Raw genomic sequence first — 20,250 nt, forward strand, 5'->3', positions numbered from 1 at the left:
CTGGAACACCCTCTAGGAATTCATCCATTACATGCTTTAAGTTAAAAAACATGATAGGATCACTAGATAATCAGGAACTGAATGCACTGATACTTAAACTCACTGAAGATGTAAGAGGAAAGCTTTAACAGTTTAAGTGGTCCTGGCTTACCTGTCTTGATCTCGGATACCTGAGCCATTTCCATCTCCTGCTCATGTACCACTTCCCATGCTCTCTCTGCCAACACTCTCTCTGTTGGGACGATGCATGCATAGCCCATCAAACGTTAACTCTACAATAACCTACACACTCCCTTTGTTCTTGTTAACTCAATACACTACTATCACTCTACTCTCTATGCTAATGTTCACAAATACAGTACTGTTTCTAACTAACATTAACTTAGCTACATATTGTACATGTCTATTTCTGAGATGTATGAAAACTATAAATTGTACTCAAGATACTAGGTTATAAATTTTATTTATCTGTTTCACTGTCAGAATTCTAATGATAACCCAATTTTGTAAGCTTTGTATTGCAAATCTTAAGAAAATGTTATTGAAACTGATTTGTAAAATATCTGTAAAATAACTGGAAGACAATCAAGAAATTATACTTAGTGTTATTCTGACACAGTGTGAATTGTATGATTTAATTTTTAACAGTAAATTAATCATGAAATTAATGTTCCTTTTTTATGTACAGTATTTTCTTTTAAATCTCTCCTTAAGTCTTAGCAAGAGAGAGAGAGTTAATGTCTAAACTCATCTATTTACTGCTGCATACTCATGTAAAATAATACTAATTACTGCAGAGCTTCATATACACAAATGACCCTAGAATATCTATCCATTTCTTACCTTCCTTTGCATCACGGTAAGCCTCCTCTACCAACACCTGTGCAACCATGACTGAGTGGCCATGTTTCTCCACAATGTTGATAAGAGGTTGTTGGGTCTCTGGCTTCTTCAGTGCTGGTAGCTTTCCAGCTTGACAGCATGCAATAATCTCCTCTGTTTCGATTCCTTGGTTTATCATCTGAGAAACCTTGGTCAGCTCCTGAGTAGTTGAAGAGAACTTGCCCATCTCCCTTGGAATAACTTCCTTGAAGAGAGTTTCTGGTTTGATATTTTTAGCATGCTTGACCATACGTAGGAAAGCCTTGAGACCAACAGGATGCTTTGCAGCCTGTTCCTGAGTTTCTTGTGCCAGTACAATAGAAACATTTCTTTGGTGGCCAATATGTTCACAGATCTTAACAAGAGCAGTTTGAATGCTAGGCTGCTGAAGAGCTTTGAACTCACCAGCTCGGAACATTGACCAAATCTCATTAACCCTAACATTATTCTTCAACATTGTATGAACTTTAGCCAATTCATGGATAACTTGCTCATCTTCAAAGAACTGAGGTGCAACCTCTCGGACAACTTCCTCACCCTTAACAGAAGTTTCTGAAACCTTGACAAAGCACTTGACACCAGGGATTTGGTTTGGTGCAAATTCACTTGGCTGAATTTCTGGATAATTTTCTTCAAGGGCAATGGGAGATTTCCAGTTTGTGTATACTTCAGCAACTCGCCGATCTTTGGGAGTTTTAAAGACCTTTACTTTCTTTTCTTCAATCTTTGGCCTCCAAACATTCTTCCTAGCTTCTTCTAGCTCTTTTTCTATTTGCTGTGAACGCTCCACTTTTTCTTGTTTAAGCCTCTTCATAGCTTCTTGGTGTTCCTGCCTCTGCTTCTCTGCACGTTCTCTTTCTTTTTCTTTCATGTGCTCTGCTGCATGTTGAATTTGAACAGCTGCATATCTTTCATCAGATATCTTCATCTTTTCTTCATACGTTAGCTCTGAGGAGTGAAAATCCAAGAAAAAATTAAGTTTATACATATAAAATCTTTTGTATATTACCTTACTAGACAAATTTGTAAATCTGCAGTACAGTAGAACCCCCGTATCCACTGATTTGGTTTTCATGGTTTCAGTTATCCATGGTTTACCATGGCCGGAAAATAAGCCTAATTTTGCTTAATGATGAGACCAGAGCACAAAAGTAGTGATGATGGCAGTTTTTCAAAGCCTAAGAAAAGTCGTGAAGTGCTTCCCATCATTCAAAAAGTGATAATTGTTTACTTATTGTGTGTAATTTATCAATTAAACTCTATCATAGGTATGCATTTAAACGAAAAATGACATATATAGGGTTTGCTACTATCAGGTATCCATGGTAGGTCTTGGAACATAGTCCCCTGTGGATATGGGGGACTATTTATTGCATGCATATGCTTGTTCTGAATAAATGAATCAATTACCAGTGGTGGGCACAGAACTAACTTTTTGTTTAGCGGATTAGCGTTTCCGCTAACTTCAGAAACCGTTAGCGGACCGATTAGCTTCCGCTAAATAAAGTTCCGCTAACTTCGAGTCCACTAAAAAAAGTCCACATGGTGTTGGTAGTCAGAAAGCAATGCCTTTTCAATGGTGCACATGTTTGTTTCTGTCTGTTGTGGGCATTTCTCCAACAGTCAGTCAAGCATGCTATTGGCTGACTACGTGTAAACGTGACTTGTCAACACAGCAGCAGGAGCATCTGAGCAGCACTGTTATAGTCTTACAGTATCATCGATCACCAGGGTGCTTTGTCACTTATCATTATGAACAGGGGAGACGTTTCTGTTCCACCTGAGGGTGTTGTTGAGGAGTCTGCAGCGGCTGTGGTTGAAGCATTAAGTACAACACCGCCATCCTATCCAGTGCTGCAGTTGAGCGCCTATTCTCTCTAGGCAAAGATATCTTGAGGGCCAAGAAAGCCACCCTGTCAGATGGAAACTCTGAGAGGCTGATGCTCATGAAGGGCAACCAGCATCACATCAAAGCAATGGAGCAGGCCCAGCCTGAGTAACAATCAGCCCAGCCATCATGTGATCTTGGCATGATAGCCATGCTATGCATTTTGTACAGTAAATAAAGTGTATGTTGGATTTAAACTGATGTTTGATTTCATTTGTTCATAGAACTATTTGTGTGCACCTGTATGGCTGTATCGCTGGTGCAGTGATAAGGTGGCTTCAGGGTTTCAACTTTAAGCACGATTATCAACTACTTGTTTGTAATAACTGGAACTAACGAAGAAAAGTCAAATAAGCTAACTCAGTTTGTTTGGGTGCTATGGGGCTTCAGTACAGCAACAAGTGTGTCCTTGTCGGTCGTGCATGTTACATCACAAAATTAAACAATCGCTATTTTCGTACTAGCGACCTTGATCATCATATGACCTTGACATTCTATATCTTATTAGGAAGCTCTCCAGGCCTGTTCTAAAATTCTTAAAATTAAAAGTGAAGGACAAAAAACTAAACCGAATCTGAATTCAAGTGAAAAACTTAGCGGGTAGCGTTTAGCATTAGCTTCTGCTAATTTTTTTGGCCATTTAGCGGTTTAGCGTTAGCGGAGCTAATTTTTTAGTTAGCGGATTAGCAGTTAGCGAAGCTAACTTTTTGGTTAGCTGTGCCCACCACTGGCAATTACTAATATTGTACTTCCCATCTTTTGCACTGACTGCTTCTAGCCCTCTATAGCAGTATCATATATCTTTTTCATTCTTTACAATCCCCCATATTCAACATAACCAAATCATCTCAACTAACTTGCCTCCTTGTGCTACTCCAACATCATCCTCACTTATACTACTACTTTTCTTTTCTTAACACGTCAGCCATTTCCCACTGAGGCAGGATGACCCAATAAGAAAGAAAAACCCAAAAAGAAAGAAAAAGCTTTTCATCATCATTCAACACTTTCACCATCATTCATACATAATCACTGTCTTTGAAGAGGCACTCAGATACGACAGTTTAGATAGTCACTCCAAACAGCCAATATCCTAAACCCCTCCTTTAAAGTGAAGGCACTGTACTTCCCACCTCCAGGACTCAAGTCAGGCTAACTGGTTTTCCTGAATCCCTTCACAAAATATTACCCTGCTCACACTCCAACAGCTCATCAGGTCCCAAAAACCATTCGATATCTTTCATATCTTTAATTATTAATTTTTAACATTTAGTATTTTTAGTAAGTGATATTAAATTATTCATTTCAACTGTTTTAATTTCATAATTATTTGGGAAAAAGACTTAACTAAGCAATACACCTGGGATTAATATCTCTAATGATAAGTTGAGACTACATGCCATTCTTCCTTTCCCTATCCTATTACAGTCAAACACCTCTAAAGTGATACTGTAACCTCTGAATACACTTATTTTCATTCTTCTGAAAAGCAAGCCCTCGATGGTTTAGCAGAGTTTGATGGGGTATACAGTATACAAAGTGGTTCACTTACCAATGACTTCCAACCGAGCTCTAGTGAATGCTTCACCAACAGAATTGACAGCACGACATGAGTACTCTCCCTTGACTTCAGGTCTGGCTTGGACAATGGTTAGAATTGCCTTGTCATTGCGAACTCTCATCTGTAAAATGTTAAAAGCTTTAAGTAAATATAATTTATTACCAAACAAAGGGAAGAAAAAATGAGAAAAACTATTTTAGATATTCTCTGGAATACTATATAAAAGAGAGATTCAAATCAGAGCTGCAGAGTCCCTGCCTCACATGCTAACCACTGGTCATAACACACTGTCTCATATGAGGTTCTAGGGCTCTCCAGATTCCTCTTTAAATTCTGCAGAGCTGTAAAATAGATTTTTTTTTTTTAACACATTGGCTGTTTCCCACTGAGGCAGGGTGACCTAAAAAGAAAGAAAAAACTTTCATTGTCATTCAACACTTTCACCATCACTCATACATAATCACTGTCTTTGCAGAGGCACTCAGATACAACAGTTTATATGTCCTTCCAAAATACCAATATCCCAAACCTCTCCTTTAACCCATTAACTGTCCAAACGTAGATCTACGTTCTCTTGCCCAGTGCTCCAAATATTTCGAAAAACAAAAAATCGTTTTTTTTTTTTTTTATAGAAATAAAGAGTGCATTTTTCTATGTGTCATAGGAAAAAAAAATTTTAGGGTCAGTACTTACTGAGATATGAGCCTGTGAAGTTGGCCCTTGATGTTCATCTGATGGCAACATGGATTCCTGCCACTTGCAGAAGTGTTGCTGATATACCTTTTTTTCTCATTTTTATATTATTTTATATAATTTTTATGATCTGATAATTACTATTTATAGTAGTTCTTGTGATCTGATAGCCAATCTTTGTTCTGATACTAATATTAGGCACTGAAATAGTACTCAAACAGTCACAAACACAGTGACAGGTGAACATTTTCACTTACCTTAGTCACATACTATTGTCTAGAAATATATACACTGTATTTATAGGCCCAGCAATGTTTTGGATACATGGAAGTATATAATAATAATAATAATAATAATAATAATAATAATAATAATAATAATAATAATAATAATAATTTCCCTTGAGGCATCATGTAAGTGTCACTCTCTTATCTTATCACTCCACTGCTGATAATGGTGACATTTGATGAGCGTTGTCTTATCATCCCACTAACGACAGTGGTGACATTTGATGAGCGTCATCTTATCTTATCACTCCACTAATGACAGTGGTGACACTTGATGAGCCTTCGCTTTATTTGTTTTCACTGTTACACACAAACGTGTCTGTCTGTTGAGCTCTCTGTCTATATCTGTCTAGCTCTCTGTCCATCTGTCTAGCTCTGTCTATCTGTTCAGCTCTCTGTCTGTCTGTCTAGCTCTATGTCTGTCTAGCTCTCTGTCTGTGTGTCTGTCTTTCTGTCTGCCTGTGTGTTTCTGTTAGCTTTTCTTTCTTGTCTCAGAGCTCATGAGCCAACTGGTATTACACACAATCACTATCTACAAGCACAGTATAGCAATCTGTCTGGATTTTTTGGGTTATCCTACATAATTTACACTGTATAATTGTATTTACGTATGTGTTCCTGTGAGACAGAGATAGAGACAAAGAGACAGAGATAGATGCAGACAGACAGACAGATGGAGATAGAGACAGCCAATCAGCCAGCTGCCAGCCAGCCAGCCAGCCACCGGCTAGCCAACTGGCCAGCCAGCCTGCTGAAATTACAGTTCCAGAATTGTTTCTTTTTACTTAGGACATAGGTTATAGGACATTCTGGTGGGATGACACTTTCCTCTTGAAAGGGGAGTGTTAATCAGATATCACATCAGTGAATCCTTGGTGTTTGCCATGTTGTTTGCTCTAACTGGCACTCAATTGAACTGGTGCTCCCACAAGGTGCTAAGTGGTCACAGATTTTTTTAATACTGTGCACACAGAGGGTTAAGACCCATTCTATGCTGACCAGGCATCTTAGGGCAATCATGCCAAATTTGGAGGCAGGAAAAATAAAACGTAGATCTACGTTTGGAGCACTAGCGGTAAGAACGTAGATCTACGTTTGGACAGTGAACGGGTTAAAGTGCAGGCACTGTACTTTCCATTTCCAGGACTCAAGTCTGACTAACCAGTTTCCCTGAATCCCTTCACAAAATATTACCCTGTTCACACTCCAACAGCTCGTCAGGTCCCAAAAACCATTTGTCTCCATTCACTCCTATCTAACACGCTCACACACGCTTGCTGGAAATACAGCACTTATTCAAAATAATTCATATGCAGGTGGGGTAAATTACAGAATAAACTTATTTTTCATTCTTTGACATATTTAAATTTTAGAGCTCACTTAGTATTCAACATTTTGGAAGGCATTCTTTTATAAAAAAAAATTGTCAATTAATTTCTTCAGATTTGAACAGAATTTCAGAATTTTTACTTATTTGGAAGCTTCTGAAACTGAGTCATAGCCCTTACTTTTCACTCACTCACTCCCTAATTCTTTCCAAATGTACAAGGACACCACAGTGCAATGACCCACTAAACTATAGTGTTAAAGAGCAGGGACTGTAATGTGCTTCCCACCTATAACACTCAAGCACAGCTAACTGCTTTCCCTGCATCTATCAAAGATATTACCATCACACTACAAGAACATGTTATATCCCAAGCATCAATTTCCTCCACTCTCACATGCTTAATCATGCTTGCTGGACAGTAAAGCCTTTTAACTTTTTAAACCTCCTTCACACCTTTTTCTCAACTCTCCTGATTTTTCTCCTACAACTCCTTCCATCCATAGTTCTTGGAAACAAAAATGTGTACAGTATACAATTTAACATATAAAAACATTTTTCAGACATTATTATTTTTTTTTTATTATCACACTGGCCGATTCCCACCAAGGCAGGGTGGCCCGAAAAAGAAAAACTTTCACCATCATTCACTCCATCACTGTCTTGCCAGAAGGGTGCTTTACACTACAGTTTTTAAACTGCAACATTAACACCCCTCCTTCAGAGTGCAGGCACTGTACTTCCCATCTCCAGGACTCAAGTCCGGCCTGCCGGTTTCCCTGAATCCCTTCATAAATGTTACTTTGCTCACATATAAAATAAATTTTATGCTAAAACATTTTTAATCAAATACAGTGGAACCCTGGCTTACGAGTTTAATCCGTTCCATGACCTTGCTCGTATCCTGATTTGCTCGTATGTTGAGTCAATTTTCCTCCTTTAAGTTATGTTTCTAATAACATAGAAACATGATATATACACTAGAATGAATAAAATACTTTGTAATTATGTACGTGGCTAGTGGTGGTGGCAGAGGCGGCACAGCAACCATTGTTATTGTTGGAGTCTATAGGGCCACTGCAGTGGCCATTCCTGCTCCTGACTACATACCTTCCCATGCTCTTATTATAACAGAAAACTGAGTGTTCGTGAGGCAAACTGCATTAGATCACTACATAGTTTCATAAGGAAAATAATGTAAAGAAATTGTGTAGTACATACTACAGCATTTACCTTGGAGAAGAAATGTTGGCAGTTGATGGTGGAGAAGAGATGCTGGGCACAGCATCTGACTTACTGAATGACTGACTTACTGAATAACTTACTGACTTGACTGAATGACTTACTGACTGACTGAATGACCTGACTGACTGAATGACTTGACTGACTGACTGAATGACCTGACTGACTGAATGACTTGACTGACTGAATGACTTGACTGACTGACTGAATGACCTGACTGACTGAATGACTTGACTGACTGAATGACTTGACTGACTGACTGAATGACTTGACTGACTGACTTACTGACTTGATTCACTTACTGAATGACTTAAAGTTAGACTTTTTCACTGAAGAGGACCCTGAAATGGTGTCTAGAGCAGCTGATGCCTTACTGTCAGTTGTATAATGTACTGCAGGGTAAAAATAGAACAGAAATTCATTACAGAATTTATGCACACTCCAGTACAATCATCGACTTCAGTACCAGAACCTCTACCATCCACCTCAGCCCAGTAGGACCACAACATAACTCTCCACTCTCTTCACAATCATCCACAAACACCAGCATCCACAACTTAAGGTAAGAAATACTATTATTTCTGTTGCAGTTATAGTCTTAAGCAGTAAAAACAACAGAATACATTGCGATAATGAATTTTTGCTCATATCCAATAACAAAAAATCGACCGAGCGACTGCTCATATCCTGAAAAACTTGTATAGTGGGGCACTCATAAGCTGAGGTTCCACTGTAAAGTAAATTTGGGTGCTAAAACATAGAAAAAATAAAATTACAAATAAATGCATTACCTGATATGATGCATGTTGGCGAATAAGCTTGTTATCATGATACCAAGTTATCTCAGGCTTTGGATTACCAATAAAGGTTGCAGTAAATGTAATGGTTTCCATTTCTCGTACTCGTGAGTTGACAATTTCTTGTGTAAATTTTGGTTTAGTAGGTTCACCTGTATGAAAAATTATGAAAAATTTCATTGGCATAAAATACTGATGCATATTTATACCAAACAAATACTGCAGGGTGAAATGTTATAATGCAGTGGCATAGTTAAATAATTTTTACTGTCTCTGTATAATATTATCATACTTTCACCATGTCTAAGTAAGGATGGCTACAGTGTAAAGTTTAAATTCAGTACTTCTTGAATTATAATATCTATCCATTTGTTAGTTGAAAAGTCATGTAAAAACCAAATGCCATGTATAGGTTGTATAATGTGCAGGGAAATTCCACAAAGATTAAAACTCGTCTGTCATTTAAGATCAAAAACAGTTGTGTCAGAAAATATTATTATGTTTGTTTGTAAAGGTTTTCTGTTCTTTCCGTAAAACTTCTGGCAACACAAAAAAAAATTTCACACCTTTAATGAGTCAAGATTTACGTGATTAGTCTAGAAAGCATCTTGCAAAGGCTACAAACAACCCTCTTATATTTATTCTTTCTGACAATGATTGCAGAGTCACTTCCTGAGAGGCAAGTTTAATACTGTATCAGCATCCTTGATAACTGATGTGCAGTTCACACATATCAAATACTTATCAGAACGGTCTTTATCAACAACTCACCCATACCTTCCTCCTCAATGTCTTTCGACTCATGTCTTGCAAACTTTGATGTTTTTTTTTTCATTCCTGAAACTACTGTACACTGAACCCAGGCAAGATACTTTTCCATGCTTTATTCATTGTGATAGACAACTTTCTTTCACAATTAAATATAATTTTTCCCATAATATATGATCACTGGTTTATGTATCTAGATTATCTGATGAGTTGGGAGATTACTGTGCTCAAATAACTTTTACATAAGGTTGTCACATTTAGATCTGTTGGCTGAATCAGCAGTGTTGTATTCCTGGAAAGAAACTCAACCTTAACATATTCAGCAAGGTTATAAAATGTAACAGATGCCTTATTAACCCTTTGAGGGTCCGTCCCATAGTTCTACGGCTTTGAAGCCTGGGTCCAAGCCGTAGTTCTACGCCATGAGCTCAGCATCTATGTGGTAAGTGTGCACCACATAAAACAAATCCTGCAGCATGCAGTGCATAATGAGAAAAACAACTGAGACCATATTTTTGGATTCAAACAGTGACTTTGTGGTGTATTTTCGTATGTTTTTTACATTTGTATTCCAGGTTTCTTTGTCTCATTTGATAGAACGGAACATATATTACAGAAATAGAGATGATTTTCATTGGTTTTAGTAATGAAAATGGCTTGAAACTGAAATCAAAGTAGTGGAAATGTTAGATTTTTGCTGATGTTCAAGAGTAAACAAATGACGTCATGCATCCAATACACATCAGCTGGTGGGTCTAATGTGCGTTCATGAATGCGCTGATATTATTTATACAATTATTACAAAACTGCATAACAGTAAATCTTCTATTTTTGGTGTGAATAAAAATTCATTATATGAATAAAAAATCAAAGTGGAATTCATTTGTAAAGCCTGGAAACAACTAATAAATGGAGAAAATATTATTTTAGTGCCAGGAATGCCTGCATTGTTTATTCTGGACCCTATTTTGAAACTGGAATATTTTGAAGTTTGTGTGAAATTGCCCAAATTACCAATTTCCGATCACTTTATTGGGTAGTTGAACTAGTTGACTGGGCAATTTCTTGTACTCCATCAATAAAATAGAATTAATACTAGCAAAATAGCTAAGAATTTGGTTGACTGGAATAATGTAATTGGCCTAAAATTGGAGTCAAAGTTGGCAAAATTGCTGAAATTTGTTTTATTACCTTCAGAAAAAGATTCTCTACTATTTCATAAGAGAAAATAATTTTTTTTTAATTCTTGGACCCTGTGGACAAGTTTCAGATCAAGGGTCTGGACCCTGAAAGGGTTAAATTATCCAATATAAGCAAAACTTGTGAGCAATGATTTTTTCACATTATGTTGCAACAACTGATCGAAAATGGATAAATAACCAAACTTCCAACAGTTTCTTTGTTGTCCAAGATTCCTTGTTTTGGGAACCATATTACTGATAAGGTTTCATGCTCTTCATAGCCCTTTGTACTTCAGAATGATATACTGTCATTGGTTTAAGCTTAAACCACCAGCTCCATTGCCACCTACAATTTGGTCAAGGTGCTCCCTGGCCATCTTAAAGTCTCATTACTTTTCTTTTCAGTGAATAAATAGTTTTCTATGGGATTTTATTTAATGCAAATAAGTTTCATCAGCAATGGACACCTGCTCAGGTACGTATCTTTTAATTTTTTCCAGCTAAATGTTCTGAAAATTAACTGTGCTGTCTATAAGCATTTGCAGCCTATTCACTATAGGACCAGCCTTAACTAACACTGAAATGCTAAATATTTTTTTACTCAAATGAATGCTGAATCAGTTCAGATCTTTGATTCCCACACACTTGGATGGACTACAGGAGTTTGTCATATTTTATTGTCATTACTTACACTTTTACAGTAAAGTATTAATGGTTGTGATAATAATGCACTTCACATAAAATGTTACCATTCAGTTTTAGTTTTTACACTGTTTACACTGTATTGTATAATTAGAATTAATACATTAATATACCACATTTATTTTATACTAAGTAAAATTGTTATCTTAATTTGCATTACACTACTGTACACTGAAATCATTAGCACAATAAGGTGTCTCATAGCTATCTTAGAGTATGGATTTAACTCCTGGGCAAAACATGATTTATGGGCAAGTCTCTTGACACCTGCTGCTCCTGTTCGCCTAATAGTAAACAGATATCCAGAACATAAGCTGATGGGGGTTGTACCTGAGGAGAGAGGACCTAAGAATCCAGTCAAAATAAAACATTCTGCTTAGCTTTCATGGGATATTCTGGGTTACTAATCAAACAAAGAGAACCTTCTTTTTCATTATATTTTATATCTGGCATAAAATAGTGCTCACTGTAGTTTATATATTTATATTATGTTTCTTGGATACTGGTACAACATATGACACAGCTCATTTTTTTTTTTTTTTTTTTTTAGTATAGCTTGCACAAATTGAAAAAAACCTTTAATGTCTTTTTTTTTTTTTTTGAGGTGTCATGGCATGTAACCCAATTTTTACCATAAATTGTTGACTCCACCCATTGTGTTATCACATATAGCTCTGTTTTTCTGAAAGCTAACTGACACAAAAGGTAGTTGTCTATTGTACATAAATTAAAACATAGTCAGATGAAAACATTTATCACTGATTTTTCAAACTGTAAAAAAATAATCTGGGGAACAAAATGTACAAAATATCAGGAGATAAATAGCTAAGTCAAATTAAATATAGTTCTTGAGGTGATTTATTCATGTGAAAACATAGTGATGTGGACATGATAAAACAGCAAGGCATAGGAATACAATGGTAATGTAATGACACATACTTTAGTTCTGTTACAATATGGACAAAGGGCAGGGCTTACATTATTACAAAGAAACAATACATAAACAGGTGCTGTGATTATCGTACAGTATATACAGAAGTTTTTTCATGAACTTTCTTGATTAATAATCAAATACCAATTACATACAATCGCTTTTGTATACATTATTCAGAAAACTCAAGGGCTTTCACATATCTCACTCTATTCACAGGAAGTTGAAAGATCTTATGTGAATACTGTACAGTATAATCTACTTGTAAACAATAAAGCAAGCAAAAAAGCAAAAATATAACTGGCCTTACCTCTTCCTCTACATGTAGCTAATCCATGCATTCATTCTCAAGCAGTAGAAATTCTTCAAGACTATCAGCCCTTTTCATGCCACCACTTTTGGAGTGCTTGGAGGACTTCTTTCTGCTACTACTTATAGAACTTGAGTGCTGTTCAGAGTCTGAAGCAGATATGTACTCTGGGAGGGATGATGATTTTTGACTTGGAATTTTAATACTAGATTCCTTTGAAAGACAAAATTCAGAAAAAGGAACTTTTGGGAGCATACCAGTTTTGTTGAAGCTATCAACAGAATCAGATGAAGAACTTAGTGGAGAAGGATTCTGAACTCTCTTAGAAGTCAAAACTGGACTCTGCAAAACTTTTGGAGTTGCAGATGGACTCTGTGATTTTTTTTGTTCTGATTTTGAAGTATGCATTTGTTTATGTGTTGAATCTGGACTTAATGCAGACTTTGTTGATGATCCAAGATTTAGATTTTTTCTTGGAGGTGAACTGGTGTTTCTCATTCTGCAAGAAGTTTGAGATGCACTGAACATTTTTCCTGGTATTGAAGTTTTCATTCTACCAAGTGTTGGGCTTCGAGCTCCTACAGATGCTGTACAAGTCTTTCTATCTTGTGTAGGGCTCTGAATCCTTGGAGACACTGGTATAGGACTTTGAGTCCTGGAAGATGTTCTTGAAGTCATTGGGCTCTCATCTTTATATTTTCTTGAAGTAAAATCCATTGCTCTATCTACAGACATTGCCCTAGGAGGTCGAATTAAACTTCGCTGACGTTTTTCATGAGGCTTACTTGGAGATTCTTGTGGGCTCAGATCTTCAAGATCCTCTGTTGATGAATACTGGTACACAGGCATTGGGATTTTTGTGTTTTCATGTATTTGCTTAAAGGTTTTCCTTATTAGTTGTGGTGTTGACAAAGGAGAGCTTGGCTCACTCCAAACATTCCTCTTAGGACTTATTGTCCAATCTGGTAAACTGTCAAATGAGTGTTCTCGTGACACTGACTGAGGAATTTTCCTGGTATTTTCTTCTAAGTTTGGTGAAAATTTATGCACTAGTTTTGGGGCTGAAGTTGGAGTAGATTCATTTGACCTACCCTGTTTAGGAATTCTAGAGTCCCTCAAACTGTCTGACGATAATTCTTGTAACATTAGTAAAGGTAACTTATTTGGTGGAGAAGGGCGTTCTTTTCTCAGTGGAATAGGACTAGTTGGTAAACTAGTAGATCTGATAGTTCGAGCTACTGGAAGATGTGGTATATAAGAATTATCTGCTTTTTCATATTGTGGGCTTTCATTTTCATTTGAAATAAGAAGTCTCTCTTTTGGAATGCTATTTTGAGACTTAATTGCATGTCTCTGTGATTGTTCTGATGGCTTGTACAGAGATTTTAAATTTTGCATTCTTTGTTTAGATATCGATGAACTTTCTTCCTTCATGTCCCTTGGCTCTGTCTGAGGTAAAAATTTCTTTCTTGAAGGTGGATCCCTTTCAACAAGGTGTTTATTGGTTGAGGAGGACACCATGGTTTCCTTTCTCTTCAACAATGGTTTTCTCCTTAGGATGGGTGTAAGCTGACGAATAATTTTAGCCCCTTCTTTCACGTTATCAGGAGAAACATGTGTTTGGGGAAATGATTTTTTTGAGTTTCCCGTGTTCTTTAATATAGACTTGTGTATTTCCTTGGAAACTGTGTCTGTTACTGTCGGAGTTATTTTGACTGAAGAGGGATCATTCATTGCTAATGATGGAGAGGATTCTTTTTCAGCTTCATTGTCTTTTTGATGACCTAAAAGCTCTGGTTCTAAGAAATGTGTTGACTTAGATTTCAACATTTGCTCTTGTTTTTTAAGTGTATCATTGCTGAAGATTTCAATGTCATCATCACCTTTGTTTTTAGCAATATTATGTTCAACTGACATTTCACTTTTTTCCTGAATAATAAGCTTATGTTCCTTTTTTTTCTCCATCTCGTGTAAATATTTCATGTCTGACTTTTGTACAGCTTCTGGTAATTCTTTTGGTATTGTCTGCTGAGAAGATATATCCATCACTGGCTCAGTAATTTCAATTACTGGTACTGATGTGGAGTTCAATATTTTTGAAGATGTAGAATTTGTAACACTTGTTTCCTGAGGAGGTTCATAAACCTTCTGCTTTTTGTTTTGCTCAATTGTCATTTCAATTTCAGCTGTAATATCAGCTTGTGCAAGTGAACTTAATGCTTCAATTACCTGAGATATTGAATTGCGATGTGAGCTCAAATAATTTGATAGTACAGCTTGAGCAAAGTTGGGTGACTCAGGCTGTTGCTCATCTGAAGACAAAGTACTAGGAGAGTCAGCATCAAATTTAAAATGAACATGTTTTGTATTTGGGCTAAGAAGCTGAGACTTTAAAATCATGAGTTTATGTTGGTCTTCTGCAAAGTAGTTTGGGTTTATCATGTGAATACTGGGGCTTCGACTCATTGCATCACTCATGGTGTCCGTCTCAGAAATAAACACTGAATCACTACCCATGGAAAGATCACCAGTGGACAAAGAACTTGCCACTTCAATGTGAGCTAAGCGATCACTCTGAGATTCAATAAGCTGCATATTACGCTGATGCTCTATATCAGTCTGGGAGCCATACTCGGTGTCACATTCCGAGATGGTGTCTTGACTGCTCATGCATGAGGGATCACAAGATACTAAGGGTCTTTCAAGGCTGTCTACAGACATGCTGGTGACAGAGGAACTAGTAACCCTGCTATTCAAAGCACACTGTATGTCACTAGAAGATTGATCATTTACAAATTTTCTAAATGAGGATGAGGACATACTGGATGTTACAGGAAGGGAAATTTGCAAAAGCTTTTGCTTCACTGACAGGGGTGGAGAGGGTTCAGGAATGGAAGATTGTAAAATGGGTGGGGACACAGGTAAAGACTGTAGCTCAGGTGAAAAGGTTGGCAACACACACTGGGAGGACTGCAACACTGGCTTTTCTGATGGATCCAAGGATTGAGACTGAAGCTGAGATCCACTCCTACGTGCACGAGAGCGTTCCACTATACCTGACATGGCCTGCTTGAGGTCTTCCATGCGTGTTACCCATTCTGGTTTGCGATAGGATTTTGATGTCTCCTCTGTGTGCTCTGTAGGAAAATAAATTAGTAAATAAAAATATTTAGAGATGAAATTAACTATTAAACGAATCACTCCTAAACAATTCATAAACAGTACTGAAAGCAAGAAATTTAAAGCTTTCCAAAAGAAATAGATTGATGAATGTAAGCAAAATGGAAAGAAACCAAATTTCATAACTTTATAGCATTAAGAACAAAAGCTAAGGAAATCTCTATTTTCAAAGGTCATTCCATTAAAAGATATTATAACATCACAATTTCACCAGTGCTGAAAGCAAAACACGTTAAGCATATTAAAACATATAAATAGAAATAAATTTCTTGTAGAGGCCTATGGTTTCATTAAAGCTTCATGATGCAGATATGCACTACACTGTAAAATATGGGTTAGTGGCAGTGTGAGTGTTATGGTGCAGAATGTGAAAGTAGTGACTGTAAAGAGAAGAAAGTGATAATTTTATATTTCCCGAAGACAGTGTGCGGAGAACAAGCTGGCGTTGGAAATGTCTGGAAGAAAATGGGAATCAGATATGCAGAAAAATTCTGCATCGCTGTTTCCACATATAATTAAGAGATTTTAAGGATAAGATACACATACTTTATCTATAGATTATCATTTGTACCATATTATGATTTATTGATTATAAAAAATCAACTAAATAAGATATGAAAACTATAGAGAACTGAAATTTTTTTTCTTATAAATATAGAATTGATATATACATATATATATATAATATATATATATTATATATATATAGTATATATATTATATATATATATATATATTATATATATATATATTATATATATATATATATACATATATATATATATATATATATATATATATATATATATATATATATATATATATATACAGTGGACCCCCGCTTTACGATCACCTCCCACTGCGGCCACTTATGTAAGTGTATTTATGTAAGTGCGTTTGTGCGTGTATGTTTGGGGGTCTGAACTGGACTAATCTAATTCACAATATTCCTTATGGGAATAAATTTGTTCAGTACTGGCACCTGAACATACTTCTGGAATGAAATAATATCGTAAACCGGGGGTCCACTGTACATATATATATATATATATATATATATATGTATATATATATATATATATATATATATATATTATAATATATATCTTTGATAAACTTTATGAAATAGATAATCAATAATATACTGACAGAATAGAAAGATTTACAATTTAAAAAATAAAACTGAATTCATGTGCTAAAAATACACGAGAGTGAAAATGAGGTTATAACTCATACCGGGGAGAAGAACAACCAATCTTGTCACAGTGGTATCTACACCATTCCTGTTTATAGCCTCACAAGTGTATTCCCCACAGTCATCCAAAACTGCATACGGAATTGTAAGGGCTTCAGTTCCATCCTCATAGGTCTCTAGGGTGAGAGCCTCTGATACTTCCACTGGGGTACAATCTGCATACCACTTGACAGTGGGTCGTGGATACCCAGTAGCCTTAACCAGCAATCTAATGAAAAATATCCATAAATATATGACATGTATATTCTTGACACTGAATATAAATTAGTTCAGTTATTTTTTAGAAGGCAAGCACAGTAAATATATTTTGCAGATAGTATACTAAATATGCTACATGTATCTTAATGCAGCTCTACTGTGATGAAAAATGTAACAAAAAATAGATATGCTGTATATTTGTTAGTATAAATGCTTCTACTGGACACTTGAAACTGTTTCTTAGCATTAATTTAGTTATTAGTTCGGTTTACTTAGTGCATCTCTATTATTCAGAAATTTGCACAGCATTAGATCAATAATTTTAAAGAGACAGGAAATTAATTTATAATTATTTAAATAGCTACAGGGAAGAGCTTACATATGTACAAAGAAGGCACCTATGCATTCTTCAATCCTCAGTGGATTGACAAAGCTCTTGGTGAGCAGACAATCTCCTAAATACAGTAGTATAGGTAATAAAAGTTTCCCATAAGCAGCACCTGTATATTCTTTATATGTCTGTTGCTACCAGTTACCTTTCGTGATAGACAGTCAAAAGCTTCTTTGGCAAATTAATGTTCTGTTTGCTTTTTTCAAAGCAATTTTTTTATATTACTCTATATATGCTACGTAATACATATGTGCATAAGAAATAAAAGAAATGACACAAGGCACCATTCTCCAGTAATTTTTGTATTACCATTCTGGCCTGTTAAAATTAAGTTATTTAATGCAATACTCACCTGACGGTGGATCCCTCGATAACCTCTATTGTCTCCTCTAGCCTGTTGCAGAAATATGGCGAGGAACCCGCCTCAGATGTCTCAGAATCAGTGTCTTTCTCTATCTCCAGTGTTTCATCTTCCTCCGATGGTGGGCCAGAAAATACATTTTTATCGGACACTGAAGTTGTCGTTGCAGCCTCAGAGTCAGCTTGGTATTCGTAGGCTGTAAAAATTTCCAAACTTTTAAATTTTTTAAATGATATAAAATGTTTATAAAACGCTTAAGAAATGCCTGTATTGTGGACTCACTAATGATACAAAATATATTTTATTTTACTAGCTATTATTTTAATACGGTGCAATACTGTATTTGTGTGAAACATTTTTTATGACCAATATGCTATTATGCAGTAATTTTTATGATTAATAAATCTCTGTAATACTGTTATTTAAGATTTCTGCTCTTGTTTATGATCAGTGCTCTTCTTTAAGATCATTGCTTTTCTTCATGCCAATGATTTTATTTCTGATCAATATTTTGTTTCCAGTCTCAGTTCTTATGTTTATGAATAATTCATTGTTTAAGTTGAATGCTGCTAATTCAGAGTGATGCTTTTGATTCAGATTAAAAATTTTTATTCAGACTGATGGTTTTTGTTTCTGATGTTTGGTCCACCTGGTTGTACAGCACTGTATGAGCACATTTCTTTATGAATAAACAAAAAAAGCAGTATGTGTTTTGGTTTCAATGTGTATTTTGACAAAATGCTGTGTGTTCTGTATTTAATACATGCTTGTTGTGTGTGCGCTTCAATACGTGCATGGGAGCTAGCTTCAACACTGTGTATACTGGCTTCAAAATGCTCATGCATGAGAGAGGGAGAGATGGGGGATGAGACAATAGAGAAATGAGAAAGCAGGAGAGTAAAGTAAAGAGTGAGAGAAAATGATAGGGACAGAAAATGAGAGGGAGAGAGACTGAATAATTTTTTGTCTACATAACTACTAATGAGTCAGGCACTTGTGCAACACTTGGTTATCTGTACTGCTAAAAACATTTCGCCTGCACAACAGGCTTTTTCAGTCAGAGGGAGAGAGGCAACTTTTATACTGGAAACAGCTTCCAGCATAAAAGTTTCCTCTGTATTCAGTTAAAAAAGCAACAGCGAATGATGGCTTCCCCATGCTGGATTCCGTTGTCCTAGTGGTCGCTGTATCTCCTGTGCCAGGTAAATATGAAGCCTGTATCACTGGCCTGTAGCACAGGTGAAATGTTTCAGCAATAAGATTTATCAACTTGTTGGTATTGTATACTATTAACTTATGATACAAAACTACTAATATTCTGTTCATTCATGGGGCCTGAAGTTACATAATAAAGCAGATGCTATAGTATATGTATATATTTTTGTCTTTGATATTTTCAAACATGAGTTTTACAGTGGTGGGAATACAAGTGTTCTGGCAAAGTTAGGTACGGGAAAAACAACAAATTCATTCTGAAACAGATTCAGGAGACACCATACAGTGAACAGAAAACCATAACCCATTGGACTTGTTTACTACCACCATACAGTCGACTAACAAAATAAACTAAAAATTAAAACTTAGGCGCTGCTATTTACTGTATCAAACAGTATGATGCATATACTTCATTAATACTTACATTCTACAGCAAGATTAGCTGTAGTTCTTGCTTCTCCAGCCTTGTTCCTTGCAATACAAGTGTAGTCTCCTGCATCTTCAGGAAACACTTCAAGTATCTGAAGACCAGCACGGCCATCAGGAGTTTGTGTCAATCGCACCTCACGATGATGACCAATAGGTCGCCCATTCTGGAACCAGGTCAGCTTGGGCATTGGTTTACCTGTTACTTTACATGAGAAGCGAACTTCCTCTCCATCCATGACACGGATGGGAGTCAGAGGAGGATTGAAGGAAGGTGGCTCTGCTTCTTCTGCACCTTCACCTTCAACAAGTAATGTAGCAGTTGAAGATGCAAGGCCAACTGGATTTTGAGCGGAAACTGTATAATCACCAGAGTCATCCTCAAATAGTTCCCCAAGAACAAGAGAGCTTTTATTATTTTCACTAGTGATCTGTACCTCCAGTTCTTCATCCGCTGTTATCTGTATACCATGTCTATACCACATGAATTCTGCTTGTGGTTTAGCAGTAACTTCTGCTTCTAGAATGGCCACCTCACCTTCAGGAACAATCTGAGGCTGCAACGGTTTGATGAACTTCGGAGGTTCCATTTCAATTACCTCTTCAGGTTCTGTAGAAACATTAAGTATCGAGAAAAATCTTTGCCATTGGAACT

The 20,250-nt window shown here is 36.3% G+C and overlaps 1 protein-coding gene across 39 annotated transcripts in view; it reads right to left on the reverse strand.

The window, feature by feature from the left end:
• LOC128688941 (titin-like) overlaps nt 1-20,250 on the reverse strand; it is a 297,841-nt gene that overhangs the window by 137,839 nt on the left and 139,752 nt on the right. For 29 of the 39 annotated variants that reach the window (XM_070085579.1, XM_070085580.1, XM_070085586.1 and 26 more), the window contains 8 exons: nt 19,594-20,205; nt 17,946-18,150; nt 16,986-17,212; nt 15,626-15,706; nt 8,672-8,829; nt 4,323-4,452; nt 844-1,830; nt 152-232 (listed from right to left, as the gene is read on the reverse strand). In XM_070085579.1, the coding sequence (XP_069941680.1) occupies nt 152-232; nt 844-1,830; nt 4,323-4,452; nt 8,672-8,829; nt 15,626-15,706; nt 16,986-17,212; nt 17,946-18,150; nt 19,594-20,205 (2,481 nt within the window). The remainder of the gene's footprint in view (nt 1-151; nt 233-843; nt 1,831-4,322; nt 4,453-8,671; nt 8,830-15,625; nt 15,707-16,985; nt 17,213-17,945; nt 18,151-19,593; nt 20,206-20,250) is intronic. The other 10 variants (XM_070085610.1, XM_070085608.1, XM_070085607.1 and 7 more) reach the window with 2 other exon arrangements.

The sequence above is a fragment of the Cherax quadricarinatus genome, chromosome 16 (genome assembly GCF_038502225.1).
Source record: "Cherax quadricarinatus isolate ZL_2023a chromosome 16, ASM3850222v1, whole genome shotgun sequence".
NCBI classification, from domain to species: Eukaryota; Metazoa; Arthropoda; class Malacostraca; order Decapoda; family Parastacidae; genus Cherax; species Cherax quadricarinatus.